At 37.2% G+C, this 23,897-nt stretch overlaps 4 protein-coding genes across 5 annotated transcripts; all 4 read left to right on the plus strand.

Moving 5' to 3' along the window:
- Positions 1-2,979: 2,979 nt before the first annotated feature.
- On the plus strand, positions 2,980-9,096 carry LOC119995862 (cellulose synthase-like protein D2). 2 transcript variants are annotated; one of them, XM_038842318.1, is made up of 4 exons: positions 2,980-3,445; positions 4,223-5,121; positions 6,026-6,833; positions 7,041-9,096. In XM_038842318.1, exons 2-4 carry the CDS (start codon positions 4,256-4,258, stop codon positions 8,793-8,795), a joined length of 3,429 nt encoding a protein of 1,142 aa, XP_038698246.1. In that variant the 5' UTR covers positions 2,980-3,445; positions 4,223-4,255; the 3' UTR covers positions 8,796-9,096. The 2 variants fall into 2 exon arrangements, with proteins under 2 accessions (XP_038698246.1, XP_038698247.1); XM_038842319.1 differs by lacking the exon at positions 2,980-3,445 and adding an exon at positions 3,468-3,566.
- A 1,087-nt stretch (positions 9,097-10,183) lies between these two features.
- LOC119996875 (FAS1 domain-containing protein SELMODRAFT_448915) lies at positions 10,184-11,023 on the plus strand. The gene has a single exon (XM_038843655.1). It carries the CDS (start codon positions 10,232-10,234, stop codon positions 11,021-11,023), a length of 792 nt encoding a protein of 263 aa, XP_038699583.1. The 5' UTR covers positions 10,184-10,231.
- Positions 11,024-12,067: 1,044 nt separating this feature from the next.
- On the plus strand, positions 12,068-15,112 carry LOC119995799 (4-coumarate--CoA ligase 2-like). Its single transcript, XM_038842240.1, has 6 exons — positions 12,068-13,191; positions 13,977-14,175; positions 14,263-14,408; positions 14,507-14,574; positions 14,648-14,750; positions 14,851-15,112. The coding sequence occupies exons 1-6, from the start codon at positions 12,136-12,138 to the stop codon at positions 14,968-14,970; spliced, it is 1,692 nt and encodes a 563-aa protein (XP_038698168.1). The 5' UTR covers positions 12,068-12,135; the 3' UTR covers positions 14,971-15,112.
- Positions 15,113-16,495: 1,383 nt separating this feature from the next.
- On the plus strand, positions 16,496-23,162 carry LOC119995887 (ATPase family AAA domain-containing protein 3). Its single transcript, XM_038842354.1, has 8 exons — positions 16,496-17,019; positions 17,718-17,813; positions 18,543-18,653; positions 18,734-19,043; positions 19,266-19,356; positions 19,971-20,304; positions 21,207-21,355; positions 22,183-23,162. The coding sequence occupies exons 1-8, from the start codon at positions 16,699-16,701 to the stop codon at positions 22,694-22,696; spliced, it is 1,926 nt and encodes a 641-aa protein (XP_038698282.1). The 5' UTR covers positions 16,496-16,698; the 3' UTR covers positions 22,697-23,162.
- Positions 23,163-23,897: the final 735 nt, after the last annotated feature.

Below are 23,897 nucleotides of genomic sequence, written 5' to 3' on the forward strand. Positions count from 1 at the left end.
TTTGGGGTTTTCATAATTCTCTGAGTTTACAATTCGCATCTAAGATAGAGAAAAAGTTATACAAGTTTTAAAAATAAAAAATAAAAAATGTGATATGATATGGCAAATATCTCAAATTATTGAATTCAAATTATAAATTTTATAATTTTAAACGAATTACGGAACTCTAAATCGATTATTTCGATGATTGAATAGAAACCTTATGATTGTTTTTGATGTCTTATTATTGTCCGCCCAAACGTACAGGAAAAAAAAACATTTTTATTCAAATTTCAGAGCCAAAATTGGGGTGTTGGGCTTAAAGTTTATGAGAACGGCCTCTTTGTGGGCCAATAAGTCGGGCCCACACGATCATGTTAACGTCTCCATGCTTTGACCCTAGCGGATAAAAAGCATGTTTAAAAATAAAAAGTTAAGGCCTACACCTTCGAAAGTGTCGTTAACGCGCTCTATTAAAGTAGTTAAAAACACGCGGTGACGTGTACGGCTTTGTGAGGAACGTAGGTTTATGGATAGAGACGCAAAGCAAAAAGCCAACCAGGACACAGACAGACAAACCGTCGCTAATCATTCCGATAGATCCGCAATTAATGGCCCAGAGGATAAATTAAGGGTACTTTAGGAATTTGAGAAAGGGCAATATAGGTATTCTCTTTATCAATACCTCCTATTAGACGGAAACTCAAGTCGGGTTTTTTAATTACAAAAAAGATCGAAACGTGGCGTGATATTAGTGGGCAAAGATCTCTAAGCAAAGTGCGCTGAAGTTGTCCAGAGAGAGTAATAACAAATTGACAACTGGCATTTGACCCGCCAACACGGATAAAAGGGTCAGAATTGGAGAACTGGAGGAGAAGCGAAGCAGCCACGTTTTTTAGTTTTTAGGGAACAAAAAAAAAAAAAAGATCTTTCAATTAATGAGTAAAAAAGGGGAAAAAAAAACACCTTATATCCTTTCATTTAGATAATTCAACTAAAAAATGATAAAACTAGGGATAACAAAACTTTGTCCGATCCGAAAAAACTGAATTTGTCCGACTTAGATTAAATCAAGTTTAAACATAAGTTATATGTTCGAAATCTGAATTCAAACACAAAACTTTTGTTCTGTTTAAAATCGGGTATGAGTTCAAACACATAAATTTTATCCGATTTATTTGTCCGTATTTAAGTCAATATGGGTTTAATCAGCTAAATATGTTCAAAATTCAATCCAAATTAAGTCAAAACATATAAATATTCATAAATAAGTCTTATTATCCGACCCGAAATCAACGTGGATAAAACCATTACAACAATACCATAGAGCATTATGTTATAATTCAACTAAACAGTTAATCAAAGACCTAGTTCAGGTCCTTCAAATCCAACAGTTGAAAAAGTAGGGTGGGAGTGGTTAAAAGGGTGAAATTATTCCCCATACCAAATTAGTAGACTTTGATGATTCAACCCAGTCACATCCCAAACAGTGGAACTCATTGCCCTCATGCATAGAACATACAAAGGAGTTGCACATAGATGGAGCTAGGTCATGGCATTCAGGTTTGGAATCATGCTAGCACAAGACTTTGGATTCGGAAACTTTATCCTAAAAGAAGATGTTCTCGAGATAATCCAAGCAATTGACAGTAATAGAATCTCCCCTATCTCTATATGGATTTATATTAGATGAGAATCATTCTAGTTGTCAATTTCGGATTGCCGTGTACAATACACACAAAAAAAAATGACAAGTTTGGGGGAATGGTTTGAAATTAGGAATGAATGAACAAGGACTGGTTAGTACAAACTTAATGGATGATTCTGAAATCCAAATCCATAATTATAAAAATATCATAAGAGATGTTAGAGACGAGCAATGATTTTTTTTTCTTTACATTTTCAATAAGTAAGATGTGATTTTTTTTTTGGATAATTAATTTATGAATTTAAGAATGAGGTGATATACTCACTTAAATATCATATAATTTACGAGGGGAGAAAAAATTATGATAGTTTCTCATAAAATAAGACAATTACTACATTATGTTACCCTAACCTAAAAAAAAAATTACCACATTATAAATAAAAAGGTTCAAACGTTTTATAAAACAAACAATTACCTCGTTATAAATAAAAAATGAAAATGACATGTAGCACCTCTGTTTGGTAACCCATGAGAGCCCAACATGGTTATTCTATTGATTTAATCAATGAAAAAGTTTTATTTACACTATTTTATCTCATAATTTATTGTCCAAAATTTATTGTTTTAATATGGATTCTATTGTTTTTTAAAAGCACAATTTAGAATGCGTTGTTTTAGTTCTGAATTCATTTGTTTTTGAAATTTCATTGAAAAAAAACAATAAAATTAAGAAATTCCATTGAAAAAAATAATGGAATTACGACTTACCAGGTAAAATTCATTTACAATGGATCTTGTTAGAAAGAGTTTTATGCTCTAATTTTGAATATATATTTTTTTAAAAAAATTTAACATGTATTTTGAGTGTTAGAACGTTTTAAAATTATGTTTAAGAGATTTTGGTTCTCATGGATTATCACTATATGGGTTGTCTAGCACTATTGAATAAAAAATTTTCAAATTTTTTTATATAAATATCCAGAGGAGACCCTTGCCAATTCTCTTTTGCCATCACACTTAAAAGCTTGTTCAAAGTTCAAACAAAAGAAAGTGTCCATTTACAAAAAAAAAAAAGAAAAAATGTAAAGAAAGTATCAATTTACAAAAAAAGAAAATATAAATTTACATTTTTTTAATTTCTTTGCCAAAATTGTCAAATGTGAATACCCTAAAATTCTTCCTCATCTACTCCAAATATACCGAGAATACCCTTCTTCCTACTCATTCCACTTTCCTCTCACTTGGGTAATAAACCTAAAATAATCGCAAAGCCATCATTTTCTCTCCGTGTCTGAAAAAAAACACGTATTTCGCCACTACAAAGTACAAAACCACACACAAACCCCCCCACAAAAACGAAAACAAGCCAGACGACAGGCAGGCAGACGGTTTCTCATGGAATTTTGATTTTATTTTTATAGCCGGCGACCCATGTTACCACCACTCTTGAGCTTTCAAAGCCAGCCAAGAACCTTGAATTTACTTTCTTTTCTATAATAATAAAACCCCCCATTCAAATCAATCGACTTACTTGTGAGCAGATTTTTGTTGTCCCAGTCATGGCGTAGTAGTGCTTGTAGTCTCGCTCACGACTTGGTCCTTTTTCCTCTCTCTCTCTCTCTCTCTATCGCTCTCTCTATTTCTTTTATTTGCACAATTGGACGCCAGAACACGAGGAGTTTGAACATTTCATTTTGAGATTGTCATGTGGTGCGTCTTGTTCTGCTGCCGTTTGTTCTAAACACGACGGTCTTGATAGGATCGGACAAAAGGGATCTCTGTTAGTCTATTCCTAAGAGAGGACCCACAAGTTGAGAGGTATGATTCTTTAAAGCTCTTATAAGAGATAAAGAGACTTGTATTGTATTGTGCAGCTCCGGATCTGCTGTTCTGGGTTCTTAAACGGAATGCGGTACTATCTTTTCGTGCTTAGTAGCTGGTAAATTACTTCAAAGGGTTTTTGGGTTTTTTTTTTTTAGTCTGTTTGGTTGACTCGAAAGTGGGATTCTGAATCTTGGGTTTTTCATTTGATTGGTCTTTTCTTTTCTTTTTTCCTGTTGTTCTGGGCTTCATGTTGTTATTTTTATTTAATGATCTGTTTTCAAGTACATGATTTCTTGAAGATTGTCCTTGTATGTTTACATTTGTACCGAATATGAGCTTTGAGGGACAAACAATTTGTTTATCTGCTGAGAAAATGTGGGATTATGGATGGTATTGAAGTTTTAGATCTCAAATATTTCTTGATTGTGGGACTTGAGGAAAAAGGATGATGATAGGAAAAAAGATGACTTGGTTGAAACATTGCTGAAAGGTATTTTTTTTCAGATTCAGGCATTGTTTGGTTGCAAAGACACTAATATAACATGGTCTTAGATTTCTCATCATATGTTGGGCCTGTGTTCAAATCTAAGGATATCATATCTGCTTATTTTTGTCTATGACATCTTGGTGGATAATCAAAGAATTCCATTAAATTCCTGTTCTTTTGTATTTTTTTTATAAAGCATTAAACCCCTGATCTTACAAGTTGTACAATCTATTCAATTTTGTATACTTATGGAGACTAATTATCTCTGCATATTGAAATTTCAGCTATTAATAATTCTTCTCTAGCCACCTTCAAATATGGCTTCCAGATCATTCAAAGGAAGTCGGTCAAATCTCTCAACTTCGTCCGATGTGCTTGATTCTCAAAAGCCTCCAATGCCTCCAACTGTGACATTTGGCCGGAGAAGTTCCTCTGGTCGCTACATTAGCTACTCAAGGGATGATCTGGACAGTGAAATTGGGAGTACGGATTTCATGAACTATACTGTGCACATTCCTCCAACCCCTGACAACCAACCAATGGATCCATCAGTCTCACAGAAGGTTGAAGAGCAGTATGTGTCAAATTCACTCTTTACAGGTGGATTCAATAGTGTCACACGTGCTCATCTCATGGACAAGGTGATTGAATCTGAAGCAAGCCATCCCCAGATGGCTGGTGCAAAAGGGTCGTCATGTGCAATTCCTGGTTGTGATGCCAAAGTGATGAGTGACGAGCGTGGTGAAGATATTCTCCCTTGTGAGTGTGATTTCAAGATTTGCAGAGATTGCTATATTGATGCAGTAAAAACGGGAGGTGGAATTTGCCCAGGATGTAAGGAACCTTATAAGAACACAGATTTGGATGAAGTGGCTGTGGAGGATGGGAGGCCACTCCCACTTCCTCCCCCAGGTGGAATTTCCAAAATGGAGAGAAGGTACTCACTCATGAAGTCAACAAAGTCAGTGCTGATGAGAAGCCAAACTGGAGATTTTGACCACAATCGATGGCTGTTTGAAACAAGAGGGACTTATGGTTATGGCAATGCTATATGGCCGAAGGATGGGGGAATTGGAAATGGCAAAGATGATGAAGCTGCTGAGCATCAGGAGTTGATGAACAAACCATGGAGGCCACTTACTCGGAAACTAAAGATACCAGCTGCTATTATCAGCCCATACCGGTACAGTGTCTGTTTCTTAGACATTTTTCCAAGTTTTTATTGTCATCTATGATGGGGATTACTCTAATTTTTCATTTTGCAAAAATGAGTTGAAGTGGGGCAGCGGTGATATTTTCCATTTAATATTTAGCATATGCATAATCTCCATTAGGTTACAAAGATAAAACTTGGATCAATAGCATCTGATGTTTCTCCCTGTTTAACATGTATTTGTGTTACAATTCATTCTTTTTACAATGCTTTCATGTGGTTTGTCACTTGGTTGTGATAACAAACGTGAAGCATGGTGGCAACTTTGTTGTCCACACACTGATAATTACGTAATAAAATAGTCACCTTGATGTTAAATTGTTAATTGTACCATGTGATTGTGAATTGGTTGACCATATGTAAATAGTTCCTTGTAAACTGATTGGCTAATAAGGAAACCTTTTGTTGCAGTTTTTTATGTCACCTTATTAGAGGATAATGGAAATAACCGAGAAGCCATCAGTTAATGATTTAGATCATTCAAAACAAAACCAAAAAAATCATGTAAATTCAATGGTATGAAGTCAAATGGTTTTGTTAGAACTTAGATACTATGGTTGTCACATATGGAGCTTTCATTTTCATCCAAGTTCTGTTTCTCCCTCCCTCTCAGTCTTTCCATTTTCTTCTGCACCTCTTACTTTTGTTCATCTTTGTGCATGGGAGTTGTTTATCCTTCTTTGGATATTTCTTTAAAGTGCAGGCCTTGATATGCTGTATAGACAACACATAGCTGATCATGTTTATTGACATCCTGTTTGGTTCTGTTTCCATTATTTGATTTCAGCTTTAAGCCATGGTTTGTAATTAGTACAGAGACCATACTGTGGTGGTATAGGCTGATGGTTTTTCTTTCTGGTTTCAATGGTTACAGGCTTTTAATTTTTGTTCGGATTATTGCTCTTGGACTGTTTTTAACATGGAGGGTCACCAATCCTAACAAAGACGCAATGTGGCTCTGGGGGATGTCGATTGTTTGTGAAATCTGGTTCGCCTTTTCGTGGCTTCTTGACCAGCTGCCGAAGTTCTGTCCTGTCAATCGTTGTACAGATCTAAATGTATTGAAGGAGAAATTTGAAACACCTAGCCCAAGTAATCCCGCGGGAAAATCCGATCTTCCAGGCATAGATATTTTTGTTTCTACTGCAGATCCAGAGAAAGAACCGCCCCTTGTCACTGCGAACACTATCTTGTCAATTTTAGCTGCTGGATACCCTGTGGAAAAGCTTGCTTGCTATGTGTCTGATGATGGAGGTGCACTTTTGACTTTTGAGGCCATGGCAGAAGCAGCAAGTTTTGCTAACATTTGGGTTCCTTTCTGCCGTAAACATGATATTGAGCCTAGGAATCCAGAATCATACTTCAATTTAAAGAGGGATCCATATAAGAACAAAGTTAAGTCAGATTTTGTTAAAGATCGCAGACGAGTAAAGCGCGAGTATGACGAGTTCAAGGTCCGGATCAATGGTTCGCCTGATTCCATCCGCCGACGGTCTGATGCCTATCATGCCCGGGAGGAAATCAAGGCCATGAAGCTTCAACGACAGAACAAAGTTGATGAACCTGTGGAGAGTGTCAAGGTTCCAAAAGCAACATGGATGGCTGATGGAACTCATTGGCCAGGAACTTGGTTACAGCCTGGACCTGAGCACTCTAAGGGTGACCATGCTGGTATTATACAGGTATTTCTTTGATCTTGAAATAGCTTAATTTCAATTTCTCTATGATTGACATATTATGGGTCCACCAGTTTTAATGGTTCATTGGGATTATTGCGGTATTCTGGTACTTGTGTATGGCCTCAGTTGGAAGAAGAATACTATTATGAGAGAATTTTTTTTAATTTTTATTTATGATTGTTGTATGTACTACAATTTTTGTGGGTGTAGGTTATGTTGAAGCCTCCCAGTGACGAACCACTCCATGGAACTGCTGAGGATGGGCTTATTGACCTCACTGATGTTGATATCCGTCTCCCACTGCTCGTTTATGTCTCTCGCGAGAAACGTCCAGGCTATGATCATAACAAGAAGGCAGGTGCCATGAATGCCCTGGTTCGAGCATCAGCCATCATGTCTAATGGGCCCTTTATTCTCAATCTTGACTGTGACCACTACATTTACAACTCCCGAGCGATGAGGGAGGGCATGTGCTTCATGATGGATAGAGGAGGTGATCGTATCTGTTATGTCCAATTTCCTCAGAGGTTCGAAGGCATTGATCCTTCTGACAGATATGCCAATCACAATTCCGTTTTCTTTGATGTAAACATGAGGGCACTTGATGGGCTTATGGGTCCGGTCTATGTCGGTACTGGATGCCTCTTTCGAAGGGTTGCTCTTTATGGATTTGACCCTCCTCGAGCAAAAGAGCACCATTCTGGTTGCTGCAGCTCCTGCTTTACTCGTCGAAAAAATAATTCCTCGGTTTCAAATACCCCAGAAGAGAACCGGGCTCTAAGAATGGGCGATTCTGATGATGAAGAGATGAACCTATCCCTGCTCCCCAAGAGGTTTGGGAACTCCAGTTTCCTTATTGATTCTATCCCAGTGGCAGAGTTCCAAGGTCGCCCCCTTGCTGATCACCCGGCTGTGAAACATGGACGCCCCCCCGGTGCTCTTACTATTCCCCGTGAACTCCTTGATGCATCAACTGTTGCAGAGGCAATCAGTGTCATCTCCTGCTGGTATGAAGACAAGACTGAGTGGGGACAGCGTGTTGGGTGGATTTATGGGTCTGTTACTGAAGATGTGGTCACTGGGTATAGAATGCACAACAGGGGATGGAAATCTGTTTATTGCGTGACTAAGCCTGATGCTTTCCGTGGTACTGCTCCAATTAATCTGACTGATAGGCTTCATCAAGTCCTTCGGTGGGCTACTGGTTCTGTTGAGATTTTCTTCTCTCGTAACAATGCATTGCTTGCTAGCACAAGAATGAAGCTTCTACAGAGGATAGCGTACCTCAATGTTGGAATCTACCCTTTTACATCGATCTTCCTGATTGTCTACTGCTTCCTTCCTGCACTTTCTCTATTTTCTGGCCAGTTCATTGTGCAGACCCTCAGTGTGACTTTCCTTGTTTACCTTCTGGTCATCACTGTGACACTCTCCATGCTCGCTGTGCTCGAGATTAAATGGTCAGGCATTGATCTAGAGGAGTGGTGGAGGAATGAACAATTTTGGTTAATTGGAGGTACTAGTGCTCACCTTGCTGCTGTCCTTCAGGGGCTACTCAAAGTCATTGCTGGAATCGAAATTTCTTTCACCTTGACTTCTAAATCAGGTGGTGACGATGTAGATGATGAGTTTGCTGATCTTTATGTTGTTAAATGGACATCGCTGATGATACCGCCAATCACAATCATGATGGTGAACTTGATTGCTATAGCTGTCGGGTTTAGCAGAACAATATACAGTGTGATACCCCAATGGAGTCGACTATTAGGCGGCGTTTTCTTCAGTTTCTGGGTGTTGGCTCATCTATACCCGTTTGCGAAAGGACTCATGGGAAGAAGAGGAAGAACACCAACCATTGTTTATGTCTGGTCAGGTCTTATTGCAATCACCATATCCCTCCTTTGGGTTGCAATCAACCCACCTGCTGGTAACAACACTATTGGAGGCAGTTTTCAGTTCCCTTGATTAGGACATCTCACTGTTGAGTTGGAATATTTCTTTTCTTTTTATATAAATTCAATATTGTTGAAATTTTTTTTATGTCATAATCCTCTTAGTATACATTCTTTTTCATAAGAACATTACATTCTGGAGAAGAGACTAATTGCTTTGTTTGTTGATGCCCATTTAGATTTGGTTTCACTCACTTGTAGCAGTTTAAGTAAAGTTTCACTGTACCAGGAGAGATTGATAGTGGTTCACAGGGCATTTTGTTTTTGTATGATGTAGTATATGTATATTGATGACTGCTATCAGTTTTATTGCTTCATAAACCTGTTTCGTAAAAAAAAAAAATTAAAAAGTTCTATTATTTGGAAATTCAGTGCATTGTGTTACAGAGGGCAACTAATAAGGGATTCCCTTTTATCATCTCATCATTCATCAACCGAGCCTTTATTCCTTTTATCATCTAAAGTAAATGTCTTCTCATCAATTGAGCCTTTATCCTTTCAATCATCTAAAGTAAAATTTTCCCCTAAAACAGAATCCGGATTATTTTGAGAAACAAATACATAAAAAGTCAATGGTTTAGAACCATTCAAAATTTTCATGCATTTTCTTTAATGAATTTGAGTTTTTATTCAACATTAGATTCAAAATTTTTGATACCTATTATCTATTATTTTTTAGAATTTTTTTTTTAAAAATAATGATATTTGAAAACAAAGAAAATGACTAATGGATCCCAACCATGATGGAGGAAGATTTTGACTTCTTGGTCTCCCTAGAATTGAGAAAATCCTACAAATCCATCTGCAACAACTTGGGCAACTTGTTGGACAAATTGGGTCGCAGTACACAATTGGAACCTTAAGCCACATTTATAGTGTCATAAACTACATTAATAGCTGCAAATCTTTCCATGTGGGAGATTTTGGTGTGGGTGCTCCGATCCAACACTCCCATCACACCAAAGTGTCCCTAAATATCTTAAACCAAAACATGTGGCATATTATATTTACTAATAACGTTTAATGCATAAAACAGAGGTGTCCTCGGGGTGGGACGACATGGGTAGCCGTCCAAAACCCCCAAATCTCCAAGACTATATGTTTTTGAAAGAAAAAAAAAGTAAGTACTATAACAACCCAAAACCCATTTAAGCTCAATTTTGAAAAAAAAAAGGTCAAATAACCTCTTACTTCATTTCAACTTAAAGCTAATAAAGAAAAAGAGAGCCCATTTTTTAGAGTTCGTCCAGAACCCTCGTGGACTCAGGTACGCAACCATTGGCATGAAATCAAATGTGACATGTGCAACTAGAGCAAAATCAATGCCAAAGTAAAAGCTCAATACAGGGTGAATGTATTCTTGTTATAAGTTAATTATGTGACTCAAAAAGCCCCTAAAAACAGCTACACATGCAAGAGATGTGATCTAAGGTTGTTGGCACTACACATATGCATGTCCAAGCTAAACCAACCCCATCAAAATCAGCTTTTCCTCTCATCACCAAAACCACAAAAACACAACCATTGATGATGATGACGACGACCAATTTCATGACCTTGTTAGCCCTTCTCATGGCACTACTAGTAGTAGTCTCACCGGCCACCCAAACAAAGAACCAAGACCTCCTTGTTGCAATTGAAGAGATGATTACAGCCAACCACTTCACCTTTGTCATGCTAATCAACATGTCTCCGATCGATCAGAGACTTGAAGGGAACATCACTTTCTTGATGCCTAACGATCGAATGCTATCCAGAACCAGAATCCCCCAACAACATCTCTCCGATTTCTTGCTTCGCCATTCGATTCCATCGCCTTTGCTGTTCGATTACCTCCAACACATCCCAACTGGATCCTTCATTCCTAGCTCGATCCCTGAGTACATGTTGAAGATCTCAAATGGTGGGAGGTTGAGTTATTTTCTCAACAATGTGAAAATTATTAGCCCTAATATTTGCACTAGAGGGTCTTCAATTAGGTGCCATGGCATTGATGGGGTGTTAATGTTACCAGAAAAAATCTTGCCCAAGTTTCCTCCTTTGCCTACTTGTTCCAATAACACAGTTCCTGTTCTCTTGGCTCCACCTCCAACTCATACTCCAATTGGTGATTCTAATCACAATATTCCAGCCATTCCTCCTCCTCCTCCTCCACAAAGATCACCATCTTTCAAATGTAGGCCTTATGGAGCAATATTGAATTCTTTTTACATGCTGCCAATTGTGGGGCTTTTTATATAAATATTTAATATAATGCAAGTTCCATCAAGTTTCCATTTTTAATACATGCAAGTTCCATCAAATGTCAAAAGTTCTTAACGTGAAAAAAGAAACTACTGTGGATCAATTTTGGTATTGGATTGGGCTTGAATCGAAAATTAAGTCCAATTTTCCATGTGTGGGTGGTTTAGGTACTAACCCAACTCGCATTTTAAATTTTAAGTAAGGTCTTGTAGTTGTAGACTTGTAGGTAGGGGTGACAAAATTTTGTTCGGTTGGAGTGATTGCATTTTTTTTCGACCAGGATTAAATCAAGTTTGGACATAAGTTATATTTTCGAAATCCGAGTCCAAACACAAAATTTTTGTCGGGTTTAAAACTGGGTCCAAGTTGAAACACATAAATCTTGTCTGGTTGACTTGTCTGGACTCTAACCCGGATTAGGTTATTGTCCGGATTTAAATCAATTTGGATTTGATCAATTAAGTACATCCGAAATCCAATCCGGGTTAGATTCTGGACATGTAAATATTTTGTAAACACGTGATGTTATCCTACTAGAACGGATCTGAAACCGATTTTTTTGTCACCCCTAATTGTAGGCCCATGATAAAGTCTTATGTGTATCAAACAATGAGTGATTTCATTCCCATTTTGGATGTGGAAGATAAAAGGAAAAGAATACCAATACACATATGGACACAAATCAGCAATACATATAAATTAATTTACAAGAGACATTCCAATATTCATTTATAATAAAAAAAAAATTAGTGATTCCCTAATATGCATTGCATATACCAGAAAAAAAAATCAAAATACCAATTCTGAAAAAATAATTAAATTCTGAAAGGTATATTTAATGTAAGCTGAAATGCAGTTGTGGTAGGCGAAGTATGCACGTAATAGTGTAATAGAGAGGGTAGGTATAGCAGAAGAACGTGCGATGGGCATGCCTTGGGGCTTCCCTCTAATTGCCACCAACTTCAATCACCATTCTCTCTATCTACCCCTCTTCATTTCCTTTATGTATGTATGTATATATATATAGACACACACACACACACACTCTCGTCTATATTCTAACAAATCAGTCATTTTTGTGCCATAATTTCATATCACACTCAAAGACCATGATTTCCGTAGCTTCCATTGAAACCCAAAAACCAGAAATCTCTCCCACCATTTCTCCTCCTACACCATCTACTGAAAAAGATCATGTTTTTAGATCAAAGTTACCGGAAATACCAATCTCCAATCACCTCCCTCTCCACACCTATTGCTTCCAAAACCTCTCTGAATTCTCTGAAAGACCATGTTTGATTGTTGGCTCCACTGGGAAGGTCTTCACTTTTGGGGAAACCCATTTGATTTCAACGAACGTTGGAGCTGGGTTGTCAAGCTTAGGGATCAAAAAGGGCGATGTGATCATGATTCTTCTCCAAAATTGTGCAGAATTCGCGTTCACTTTCATGGGTGCTTCAATGATTGGTGCAGTAACAACAACTGCAAACCCGTTCTACACACCCACCGAAATCTTCAAGCAATTGAATGCCTGTCGTGCTAAATTGATCGTTACTCAGTCACAATACGTTGACAAGCTTAAAGAGAACCCCAAATTCGGAGAGGATTTCAAGGTTATCACCATTGACGACCCACCAGAGAATTGTCTGCCTTTCACTGTACTCTCTGAACCAGCAAAAGAAACAGAGATCCCGATTGTCTCAATTGATTCTCAAGACCCGGTAGCATTACCATTCTCTTCAGGGACTACGGGACTTCCAAAGGGAGTAATCTTGACACACAAAAGCTTAATCACAAGTGTGGCACAACAAGTCGATGGAGAGAACCCGAATCTGTATTTGAGACCAGAAGATGTGGTTCTTTGTGTGCTTCCTCTGTTTCACATATACTCGTTGAATAGTGTCCTCTTGTGCTCGCTTAGAGCAGGGGCTGCGGTTTTGTTGATGCAGAAGTTTGAGATTGGGGCATTCTTGGAGCTTATACAGAGACACAAGGTGTCCGTAGCAGCGGTGGTGCCGCCGCTTGTGCTGGCGCTGGCGAAGAATCCGATGGTGGCCCAATTCGACTTGAGCTCCATTCGGGTCGTGTTGTCCGGGGCGGCTCCGCTGGGGAAGGAACTCGAACTGGCTCTCCGGGACAGGCTGCCTCAAGCCATTTTTGGTCAGGTTAGTAACACTAACTAACAGTTGCTTGTATGCGCAAAAATATCACGTTCAATTACAGAAGTATCTTTGTCATTTTCTAAGAGTATAAGGGTATTTTAGTCATTTTGCTTCGCATTCATCTTCAAATTTCGGGGAAAGATAGGTGGTGCTCAGTCGTTGGAATCCAAGTTATCTTACTTAATGAGTTGTATATATTTATATAATATGAGAAATATGAAGACTACGAATTCATCAGGATTCTCTACGCCCAACTCAGTAGCTCGATAACTGATATTTCTTATCATTATCGAATAATAAAAGGGTAGGTTCCACAAATAGCTTTGAAATTAATTAGAGCCTAGGTGGATATTCAATAGCCAATGAATTGGTGACTCTCTCTCTCCCTCTATTTATACTTTATAGACAAATCAATTTTCAAAATCCTCATGATTTGAAACCTTTTGGGAAGAGTTCATATGTCCAAAAGCAAAACTCTAGGGTTCAAGAAAGTGACAACCTGATTTTTAAGGTGCATATGACGTGCTCATCTATCTGTCATCGGCAGGTACATAAACAGATGAACCTAATATTGCGTCCATTAATGAAACCTAATCATCTAACGTAAGTGCCAAAAAAAAGAGCACATAATTGAAGTAGTGTTTTACGTATATGTATCGGAATTATACCGGTTAGGTGACGGGTATTCGGTTTAACTGATACAATTAGACGAGATAGAAGTAACAAAAATCATATTGTTTTGGTGGTTAAGGCTTGCCTTGACATTGTGATTTTGAATGGAAATAAAGGGTTATGGGATGACGGAGGCGGGACCGGTCCTATCAATGAGCCTTGGATTTGCAAAGCAGCCGTTTCCGACCAAGTCTGGTTCATGTGGCACGGTGGTCCGGAATGCCGAGCTCAAGGTCATCGACCCCGAAACCGGTTGCTCCCTTAATTATAACCAGTCTGGGGAGATTTGCATTCGTGGATCTCAAATTATGAAAGGTAAGGTATACTCAACATACATTCATTATTATTCACATAGTACCTTAATTTAATTTACACTAATTAAACTGGTTACAACTTGATTAGGGTATCTGAATGATCCTGAGGCCACAGCAAGTACTACAGACGTCGAGGGTTGGCTTCACACCGGTGACATTGGTTATGTCGACGACGACGAAGAGGTTTTCATTGTTGACAGAGTGAAGGAGATCATCAAATTCAAAGGCTTCCAGGCATGTTAGAGTTACAGTCCACATATGTACATGTATACGTATATGTGTATGTATATATTTGTTTATCTTAATTGACATTAATTTTGGTTATTTTTCAGGTGCCACCAGCAGAACTGGAGGCCCTCCTTGTAAGCCACCCATCAATTGCTGATGCTGCTGTTGTTCCGTAAGTCCAGTTACTAATTAAATTTGTCAAACATTAATTAATTAAGATTCTAATTAATTACTTTTTTATACAGCCAAAAGGATGAAGTCGCCGGCGAAGTTCCGGTGGCATTCATCGTTCAATCAAAGGGTTTTGAACTCACTGAAGAGGCTGTGAAGGAATTCATATCAAAACAGGTATGGTACCAATTTAACTTAATTACTATTGGACTCTGACTCTGAGAGTTTTCTTTTTAGATTAATAATAATTTTTCTTTTGTGGCAAACTTGGCTGCAGGTTGTGTTCTACAAGAGGCTGCATAAGGTCTACTTTGTTCATGCAATTCCCAAATCTCCCTCTGGAAAAATACTTAGAAAAGATTTAAGAGCCAAGCTAGCCACTGCTGCTCATACTTAATTCCCAGGCCTAGGCCTTGCTTGTTTGCATTAGTGTTTGCACAATTTGTATTCTATTGCTCCCATCTTTCTTTGCATGTGAAGTCAATTGCTTCAAAACAATTTGTTCTTGTAATAAGATCGTTTTATTTCTCAATATTCAATCGTGTGAACCAAACAAGTAGCTTTTTATTGGAAGATTGTGTGATTACAAAGAGCGACTGGATGAGTGAAGGGTGGACAGTCGTTGCAATTTTCACTGCGGCCGTAGATTTAATTTTAAGTGTGGGATCCATATTTTTTTTTTTATTTCAAAAGAATGATTGGACGATCTAATGATTCCACTACCTACAGTTTCATTGTAGGTACCCTTATTCGCGACTGAATTGTAGTATGAAATCTCTACATCCAAATAGAGGTATAATTATTTAATACCTAAGTGATGATACAAGTCTAAATACAATCAATAATCCCGGTGAATGAGTTATATGCACAAGATTTTATGTACTGTGCATCCAACTCAACCGTTGAGATAATTGGAATATCAAGTGTTAAAATCTTTATTATTGTGGATATATAATACTTAAAAGTCGAAATCTTTAGAGCATATGTCATACCACGTGGTGGTATCCAATGAGAAAATTTTTTACTGAAAAATAAACATTAAAATCAATGTGATTTGTATGGTAATTGTATTTAGACTCTATAATTAGGGATATAGTAATAATAACTTGGTTTTAATTCTATTACTACAACATACACACACATATATATTGAAAAAAATTAATTTCAATATTGTTTTTGTTGAAACTTAAAATTTATATTTTTGTTGACATTTCTCCCGCATTGCGCAAGTTCTCGATTAGTATGAAATATGAATTGAAAGTAAATTAGATACTATGTTCCGTTTGTTTTAAGAAAATTTAAATTTTAGGAAAATTCATAATTTTGGGAACGGAAGCACTATATGTCCATAATTTTGATGTATAAAATGGTCCCCACATTTTTCCTCATGCTACTTAGATTATGAACAATTATGAACACATATCATCTTGGTTTTGAGAATATTTGTTTCAAGTTTTCAATTAACGAGTTTCCAAAATTTTTTTTTTTGAAATAAATGGAGTTTTTTTTTGAAATACCACAAAGAATTACTTTTGTGGTAGGAATCGAAATAAATGGAGTTAGAGTTTGAAAGAGCCACGTACTGATTCATAATTTGATATTTGTGGATGCGTATTTTAGCATCCATGTATGGCATAGTTGTATGGGTTTTTTTACCCTCTCTTCACAGGTTTATCCTGAAAAATATTCTTATATAATCCACCAAAAAAAATGAAAAATGTTAAACAGTAAAAAATTAATTTATTTTTGATGATAAATTTTTGCTTCATTTTTATTTTGCATGAGATTAATTTTTCATCGAACAAACCGAACATATATTAAAAAATGAATTTTGTAAACGAACCGTCGAACCCGGTTCGTTTACAAAATAATTTTCTATCACCAGAAACTGAAAGCCCGCCGCCTACGAAACCTAAACATATGAACCGCCATACGAGCTCACCCAACCATAAACCCTACCAAAACCCCCGAACCTTCTCTGCCTCCGGCGATGGGAAGTATCAATTTTTCCCTCTTAACTCTCTCTCTCTTCAAGCCGCAACTCCCGCAATAAACCTCCTTCTTCTTGGTTTCTCACTTTGATTTTTTTTCCCTGCGTGTTTGAGCTGCAAAAGTTTTCTCAAAAATGGCGAAGACATATGCAATGGGGCTAATCTCAGCCTTAGCTGCCTCTGCTTCTCTGTCCTCCCAATCCAATTTTGCTTCTGCCGATGGTCCCTTCAATTTCTCTCCATTCTCTTCTTCTCCTCCTGCTGGTCCTCCATCAAATGTTCCTCAATCTCATTCTGCAGATAAATCTCGGACGGAGAATTCGGCTCCATCGTCTGCTGAAACTGAGCCCAGGAATAATAATCCAAGGACGAGCTCAGCAGGGTTTGATCCGGTGCCGCTGGAGAGGGGGGTCGAAGCCATGAAGGAGATCGAGGCTTCGCCTCAGCCTAAAAAGGTTTGGAATTTGGTGGTCTTCGTGTGCTCTTTGCCCATGATTTCTTTTTGTGTTTGGCATCGTATTGCTGTTCTTATTGAATATTGTGTTGTCTGTTTTTCTGCAAAAAGGTTTGTTGTTGCAACGATAATTAGGGTGGTTTCCGGTTTCGTTGTTGTGAAATATTTTTTAAACATTGGAATGCCATGGCTTGATAGGGATTTGGAGGTTTCTGGAGTTGATGTTGGTGGGTAAGCTGTAGTAGTTCTGCTTCATTATTGTACTGTTGGGGCACTTATTGTGTCAGTGAGAGTGTCGTTCTCATGTAGTTGTTTTGCAGCATAGTCTTTCTTTGTAATTGATCCAAGTAAAATATCATCTCTACAAAGAGTTATAGAGAAGTGGAGAAAGGAAAATAAGATCTTTGTTTATGCAATATATTTTGTCAATTAATACAATCTATTTATTTATAGTGAAAATTATGGATTTTGTTTACATACCAATCTTTTCTCAGCAAACTAGGTAGAGGATGATATTATGTGGTCTTGACATCCTGTCTTTTCGCATCAACCAAGTAGAGATTGACTGCGTTTTCCTGATTTTATGAATTTCACTTAATATTTATAGTGATTTCCGATAGTATGCATTTATATGCCCAATAATTTGTTTGTTATTTCTTCCCTGGAAGAATTAAGAATAGCATCTTGATCTTGGTGTAGGTATTTGAGATTATAAAGAAGCGAGAAGAGACAAGGCAGGCTGAATTTGCTGGAAAGGCTGCAGAATTTAAGGCAATGCAAGCTCAAGCTGAAACTGTAAGATAAGATAATCTTATCAAGTTTGTCTCCAATTATTGATCATGATTATGTTTTGATTTTTACTTTGACCCTGAATTTTGTGAGTCCTTTATGTTATACTTCAAATTCTTCCTAATCTGTGTTTTGGACTTTCTTCACTCTATATGGTAACAACAAAATTTTCCCTGTCAATTTTTCCTCACCGTCATGTCATTACCTTCATTCTCAGCATTGTCTAGCTACTCAATAGGTCAATTGTGACTCAAATTAAATTATATGGGGCTAATAGGGCTCTGTTTCTCATGTCTGGCTTCACTTGTACGCTGATTATGTGCGCAACTGCATGAGTTTTCCACAGACAAGAAGCCTTGTCTTTTTCAATATATATTTGTTTTGGGAACCTATAAGTACGTGTGCAACTCCAAGGTGAAAAGAAAAAATAGAAGAAAGCATCTAGTAATTTTCAATTAGGCCATCAAACATACGTTTGTTTGCTGAAAGATAGGGCCATTTTCAATTAGGCCATGCAAAGATTTTTTTTCCCCTTAATTGGTCCCTGTAAGTTCAAAATCTAATATATGCCACTCTTTCAATGTGACTGTCAGAACCGTGACAAAAGTCGCTGACGTGGTCGTATATTTGCAAGAATGTTTGCTGACTTTCTTCTCAATATTGCGGTTTCTCTAGATCTGTCTATCACTGAATGCCTTTTTTCCCCTTACATTTATGTGCCTTTTTACATGACAGGAGAGACAAAGGGTAATATATGATGAGCAGAAAAAGCTAGCTCAGCATCAAGCACAAACGAAATCGCAGATGGCTCGTTATGAGGATGAATTGGCGAGGAAGAGAATGCAGGCATGTAAATCATAACAAAATTTCGAAACTCGTCTTTTGGTTGTTGTTGTAGAAAATTTTAGTTATTCAACATATTGCAGGCAGAAAATGAATCGCAAAGGGCACGGAATCAAGAGCTTGTAAAACTGCAAGAAGAATCATCCATAAGGCAGGAGCAAGCTCGACGTGCAGTAGAAGAGCAAATTCAAGCCCAGCGACGGCAAACAGAGAGGGAGAAGGCTGATTTAGAACGTGAAACAATCAGGATAAGAGCTATGGCAGAAGCAGAAGGGAGAGCCCATGAAGCAAAACTATCTGAAGATGTTAACAGAAGAAAGCTAATAGATCAAGCAAATGCAGAACGAGAGAAATGGGTGGCTGCCATAAATACTAGTTTTGATCACATTGGAGGTATATTAAAATCCAATGAATGCTTTATAATTTTTTTTTGGCCTTCATTAAGGCCATCATTATTGCTATCATTACCATAATTATTTTAGTTACCATTTGAAAAGTTCAGCTGATAAAGTTATATACTTATATTAGTCTCTATTATACTTGTATCTTAATATATTTATCTATCATTACTCAAGGAGGCATGACTTAATGTGGAGAGCTTTCTATTTTCTTTAGGGGGTTTGAAAGCCATTTTAACAGATCAGAATAAGCTAGTTGTTGCTGTTGGAGGAGTTACAGCTCTTGCAGCAGGGATTTATACAACAAGGTACTTTATAATCATACTTCGAGATTTGAATTGTTTGCACTTTTATTTATGTGACGTGTTGCTGCTCCTGGAAACAGAGGACTCTATTTTCTGCTTGTCTTTATTTTGTTTTGGTATACATTTGAAACAGCTGTTCTGTAATGCAATTTCTAAATCTTTGCTTTGTACGTGAATCAGTGGAGGGTCTAAGTCTGAGTAGTTGATTTTCTGCTGTTCACATGCCAACTAGATGTAATGGCGCTGACTGGTATTCAGAGATGATAAAAAATATTTGATCACTAAATATAATCTTGTCAGTCCTGCAGGCAACAGTTTGTTGATATGGAGAACATTTCTTGTATGAGATAAAATTCCTGTGCAATTTTAACTTTTGTTCGTGCAGTATATTTGAATCAGTTTATTTTGTCAAATCTCTTCAACCATTTATGACTAAGCTTATAGTTTGTTATAAAGTCTCCTCACAAGGAAAAACTTCGCTGCAAAGTGTAGGTGCATTACAGGCAATATTTAGGGTTGAACTTAAATAGACAGTTAATTCTCATTGTTCGGAAAGTGAAGACATACGTGCTTCTTGAATGGCAACATCTTACACATTTTTTATCTCTTTGTTGCAGAGAAGGTGCAAAAGTGATTTGGAGCTATGTGGACAGGATATTGGGTCAACCAACACTTATCCGAGAGTCCTCCAGAGGCAAATACCCTTGGTCGGGAATTTTTTCCCGTAGCACGAGTTCTCTGGCACCTGGTGCTGGTAAAGGATCTGCTTCAAAAACTGGAAATGGGTTTGGTGACGTGATTTTACACCCTTCACTTCAGAAACGAATTCTGCACTTGGCTGGTGCAACAGCAAATACAAAATCTAATCAAGCACCTTTTCGTAACATGCTATTTTATGGTCCACCAGGCACAGGGAAAACAATGGCTGCTAGAGAACTGGCTCAAAAATCTGTGCGAACCTTACCCCTTTCTTTAGATATGTTCTTTTCTGGGTTTGCTGGTATGTTGTGTTTGCTAATCCATGTGTCACTTCATGGCGTACTTGAAAAGAAAGGTTTTACATTTTATTTATTAATGCATTCTGTCATTTCTTTTCGGGTTCTCCATTCTGTGGCTGTACCACTGTGCTATCATTGTGCTTTAGGATTGGCAATGAGGTCTCAAGATCTCAACTCATTAAACCAAATATAATTCTGAGCAGCTTGATACAACAAGACTCAATCTCACATGTTTGGGGTTAGTTGAATTCTTAGCCAAAAACTATTTGGTGGACTCAGTCTTATCTTAGGCGAGTCTCCCTACCAACCCCTTCATTTATTTGATTACTTCTTGTTTCAATCCATGCCTTTTTTGCCTCCATATTTGGCAATGCAATTACATCTCTAGATAAAGGTCATATCATATGATCATAGATGGTTTTCTTTCATGACATCTTCAACGGTAGACATCTCTACATCAGGGACTGCCTTGAGCCTTTCCCATTTCTTAATGTTGTGGAGCTTACAATGTAGTGTATCACTAGTCGGGGTTTTGTTTTCCATATTATTTAACATAATCCTGTGCTTGCTCGCTGTTATAGTATAATCTGAAACACAAAAAACAATAAATGCATGTTTGTTGTGCTTTTAAAGTTTCCCTTCAATTTATTGTTTTTTTAAACAATTTCAGAATTATGCAACATATCAACTTATTAGACAGTGTTTGAGACTCTGCGTGTTAAAATTTTTGTAATGCTGCTCAGACCTGATCAATCAGTTGGCAGATTTTCAGATCTTGCTTGTATATTAACTATGTCATCGTAATGTTATATTTTTGTTTTAATGTTTTTTTCCTTGCTATTTATTTATATGTAGGGATTGGACTACGCTTTGATGACAGGTGGAGATGTTGCTCCTCTAGGTTCACAAGCTGTAACCAAGATACACCAGTTGTTTGATTGGGCCAAGAAGTCTAAGAGGGGTTTATTGCTCTTCATTGATGAAGCAGATGCATTTTTGTGCGAGTAAGTAATTCCTATATTTTTTCTATAAAAAAATTTAATATCTGCTACTAGTTTATTTGATTGCTGAAAGATATGTGCCATAGAAAAACCAGCAATTTTTTTTGGTGCCATTCCATATGGACCTTGTGTGATGTATAAGAGAGTAGTTTTATTGAGGGGCACTAAGCGAGTGCAACCAAGTAGGAACAAGGTACAACAGACACACATAGAGGGGAAAAAAAGCACCAAGTTACATCAAATCTCAGCATTTCAAAAAAGTTACTGCAAGCCCTCGACGACCAAAACCTGGTCATACAAAGCCAACTATCCATGAACATTTCCATTTTAGTGGTCCTCGAATATTATGCAAGATTTGGGTTTTGTAATTTTGTTGTATTTCCACATGAATCACCAACTTTAGTTTGGGGTGAGTCAGGTGGGTGGAGATTAAATTATTGAACGGCACATCTAATTAAAATGTGATATGTACATAGAAATAAAAATACTTTTGATTGTTGCATAATTAATGACTTCTTGCAAAGTTTCTGAAGTACTTTTAATATGGAAGTTTTTCTGATTTTTGTCAGTTCTACTTCCTCTGCCATCAATCAATCAATCTTTTGCTTTCATATGCCATGCATGACAAATTCAAATAGCTTCCAACTGTTTTACTCGGTCACTTCTTCATTGATTATGTTGGCTGTATGGACTATATATTAATCACATGTTTGAAATATTATTCCTTATTGCAAGAAATTCAGTCTTAAATTTTTTTTTGATAAATCAAATTCTGTCTTAAAATGAAAATGGGTTTGAAACGCCTCTTGACTTTGCTAAACAATATGCAGGCGGAACAAAACTTATATGAGTGAAGCTCAAAGAAGTGCACTCAATGCCCTTCTTTTCCGCACGGGTGACCAATCAAAGGATATAGTCCTTGCTCTGGCTACAAATCGTCCCGGTGATCTTGATTCTGCAGTGGCTGATCGTATTGATGAAGTCCTAGAATTTCCTCTCCCTGGACAAGAGGAACGCTTCAAACTGCTGAAGCTCTATTTGTGCAAGTATATAGCTCAGGCTGGATCAGGAAAATCTGGCTTGTTCCAAAGTTTGTTTAAAAAAAACCAACAGAAGATAGAGGTCAATGGATTGACTGATGAACTCTTGATGGAAGCCGCAGCTAGGACAGAGGGATTCTCCGGGAGGGAAATTGCAAAATTAATGGCTAGTGTTCAAGCTGCTGTTTATGGGAGTGAGAATTGTGTGCTTGATCCAAGCTTATTCCGTGAAGTGGTTGATTATAAAGTTGCAGAGCATCAACAGAGAAAGAAACTCGGAGTTGCAGGTGGGGGTGGTAATTGATGAATTTGCTTGGCAATTTTAATTGCTTAGATTCCTCTCAGGCATTACTGAGGCCTACATTTTTTAGGATTTGGGCACCTTCTTGTTATCATTATTTCCCCCTATTTACTGGTGGGGATTTTGGTTTGACTAATACTAGGGTGATCAGATTTTAGTGTTCATTATTGGGGGTGATCCCCACGGTTATATGGGTAGATTACTTTGATATTACGTCATTATGGCAAGAGGCTAATAAATCAGCTAGAATGTCAGGTTCAAGGACCTTCATTTTTCTTTCCCATGAACCCTTGGTGTAAGGTCTAGTTCTGTGTGTCATCTTTTCTATAAGTAAGGTGGAGAGTTGCTTTTCAACCGCTGCTGCTTTGAAGATCCATATTAGGATTTGATTGACCATAAGACCCTAAGCTTTGAAATGGAAGAAAATTGATATAGCGATGGATGCTACTTGCTTTGGTTATTCTGGGTCTTTCTGTTTGATGTGTTTGTGGCTAATGAGCTGTTACTTTTTTGCTTTTAATTCATGGTTTTACATTGAAAATCTTGTATACATATATTTGGTGTGTTCATAACGTTGAGTTGGAATATAGTAGATTTAAAAAAAAAAATTCTTAATTTTAAACCCTAAATCTTAAAAATTTAAATCTAATCTTAAATTCTAAGCCTTAAATTTTAAACCTTAAACATTAATTTATAACTCTTTAACTCTACTACGTCATTTTCAAATAAACAAATAATTTTGGGAGAGAATTATAGCTAAAAATTGGAGCCCCTCCCAACTGCTAAGTCTGCTAGCTCTCTGACTCCTACAATTAGTTTGGTCAAATTAATTAATTAATATGAGAGGATGATTAAATCTGAGTAATGGTGTTCATTATTTGTTTATTATGCGTATAATAATTAATGTGGGTACAGTCTTACGTACGTGCATCTGTAGTTCAAATGAGATGCATCCATGTGTGCTGCAGTTGCATATATGCCAAAAAAAAAATATATATATATATATATGTATATATATATATTATGTATATTTGTATATATAATACTAATAATACAGCGAAAGAAAAAGACAAGATGCTTGTAAATATAATACGGAACAGGAATACTATATGTATATACATATGACAAGTGACAGATAGATATACATGCAACTAAGCAACTTGTAAAGCTCTCTCTCTCTCTCTCTCTCTCTCTCTCTCTCTCT

This window comes from Tripterygium wilfordii, chromosome 4 (assembly GCF_013401445.1).
Source record: "Tripterygium wilfordii isolate XIE 37 chromosome 4, ASM1340144v1, whole genome shotgun sequence".
Taxonomy (NCBI): Eukaryota; Viridiplantae; Streptophyta; class Magnoliopsida; order Celastrales; family Celastraceae; genus Tripterygium; species Tripterygium wilfordii.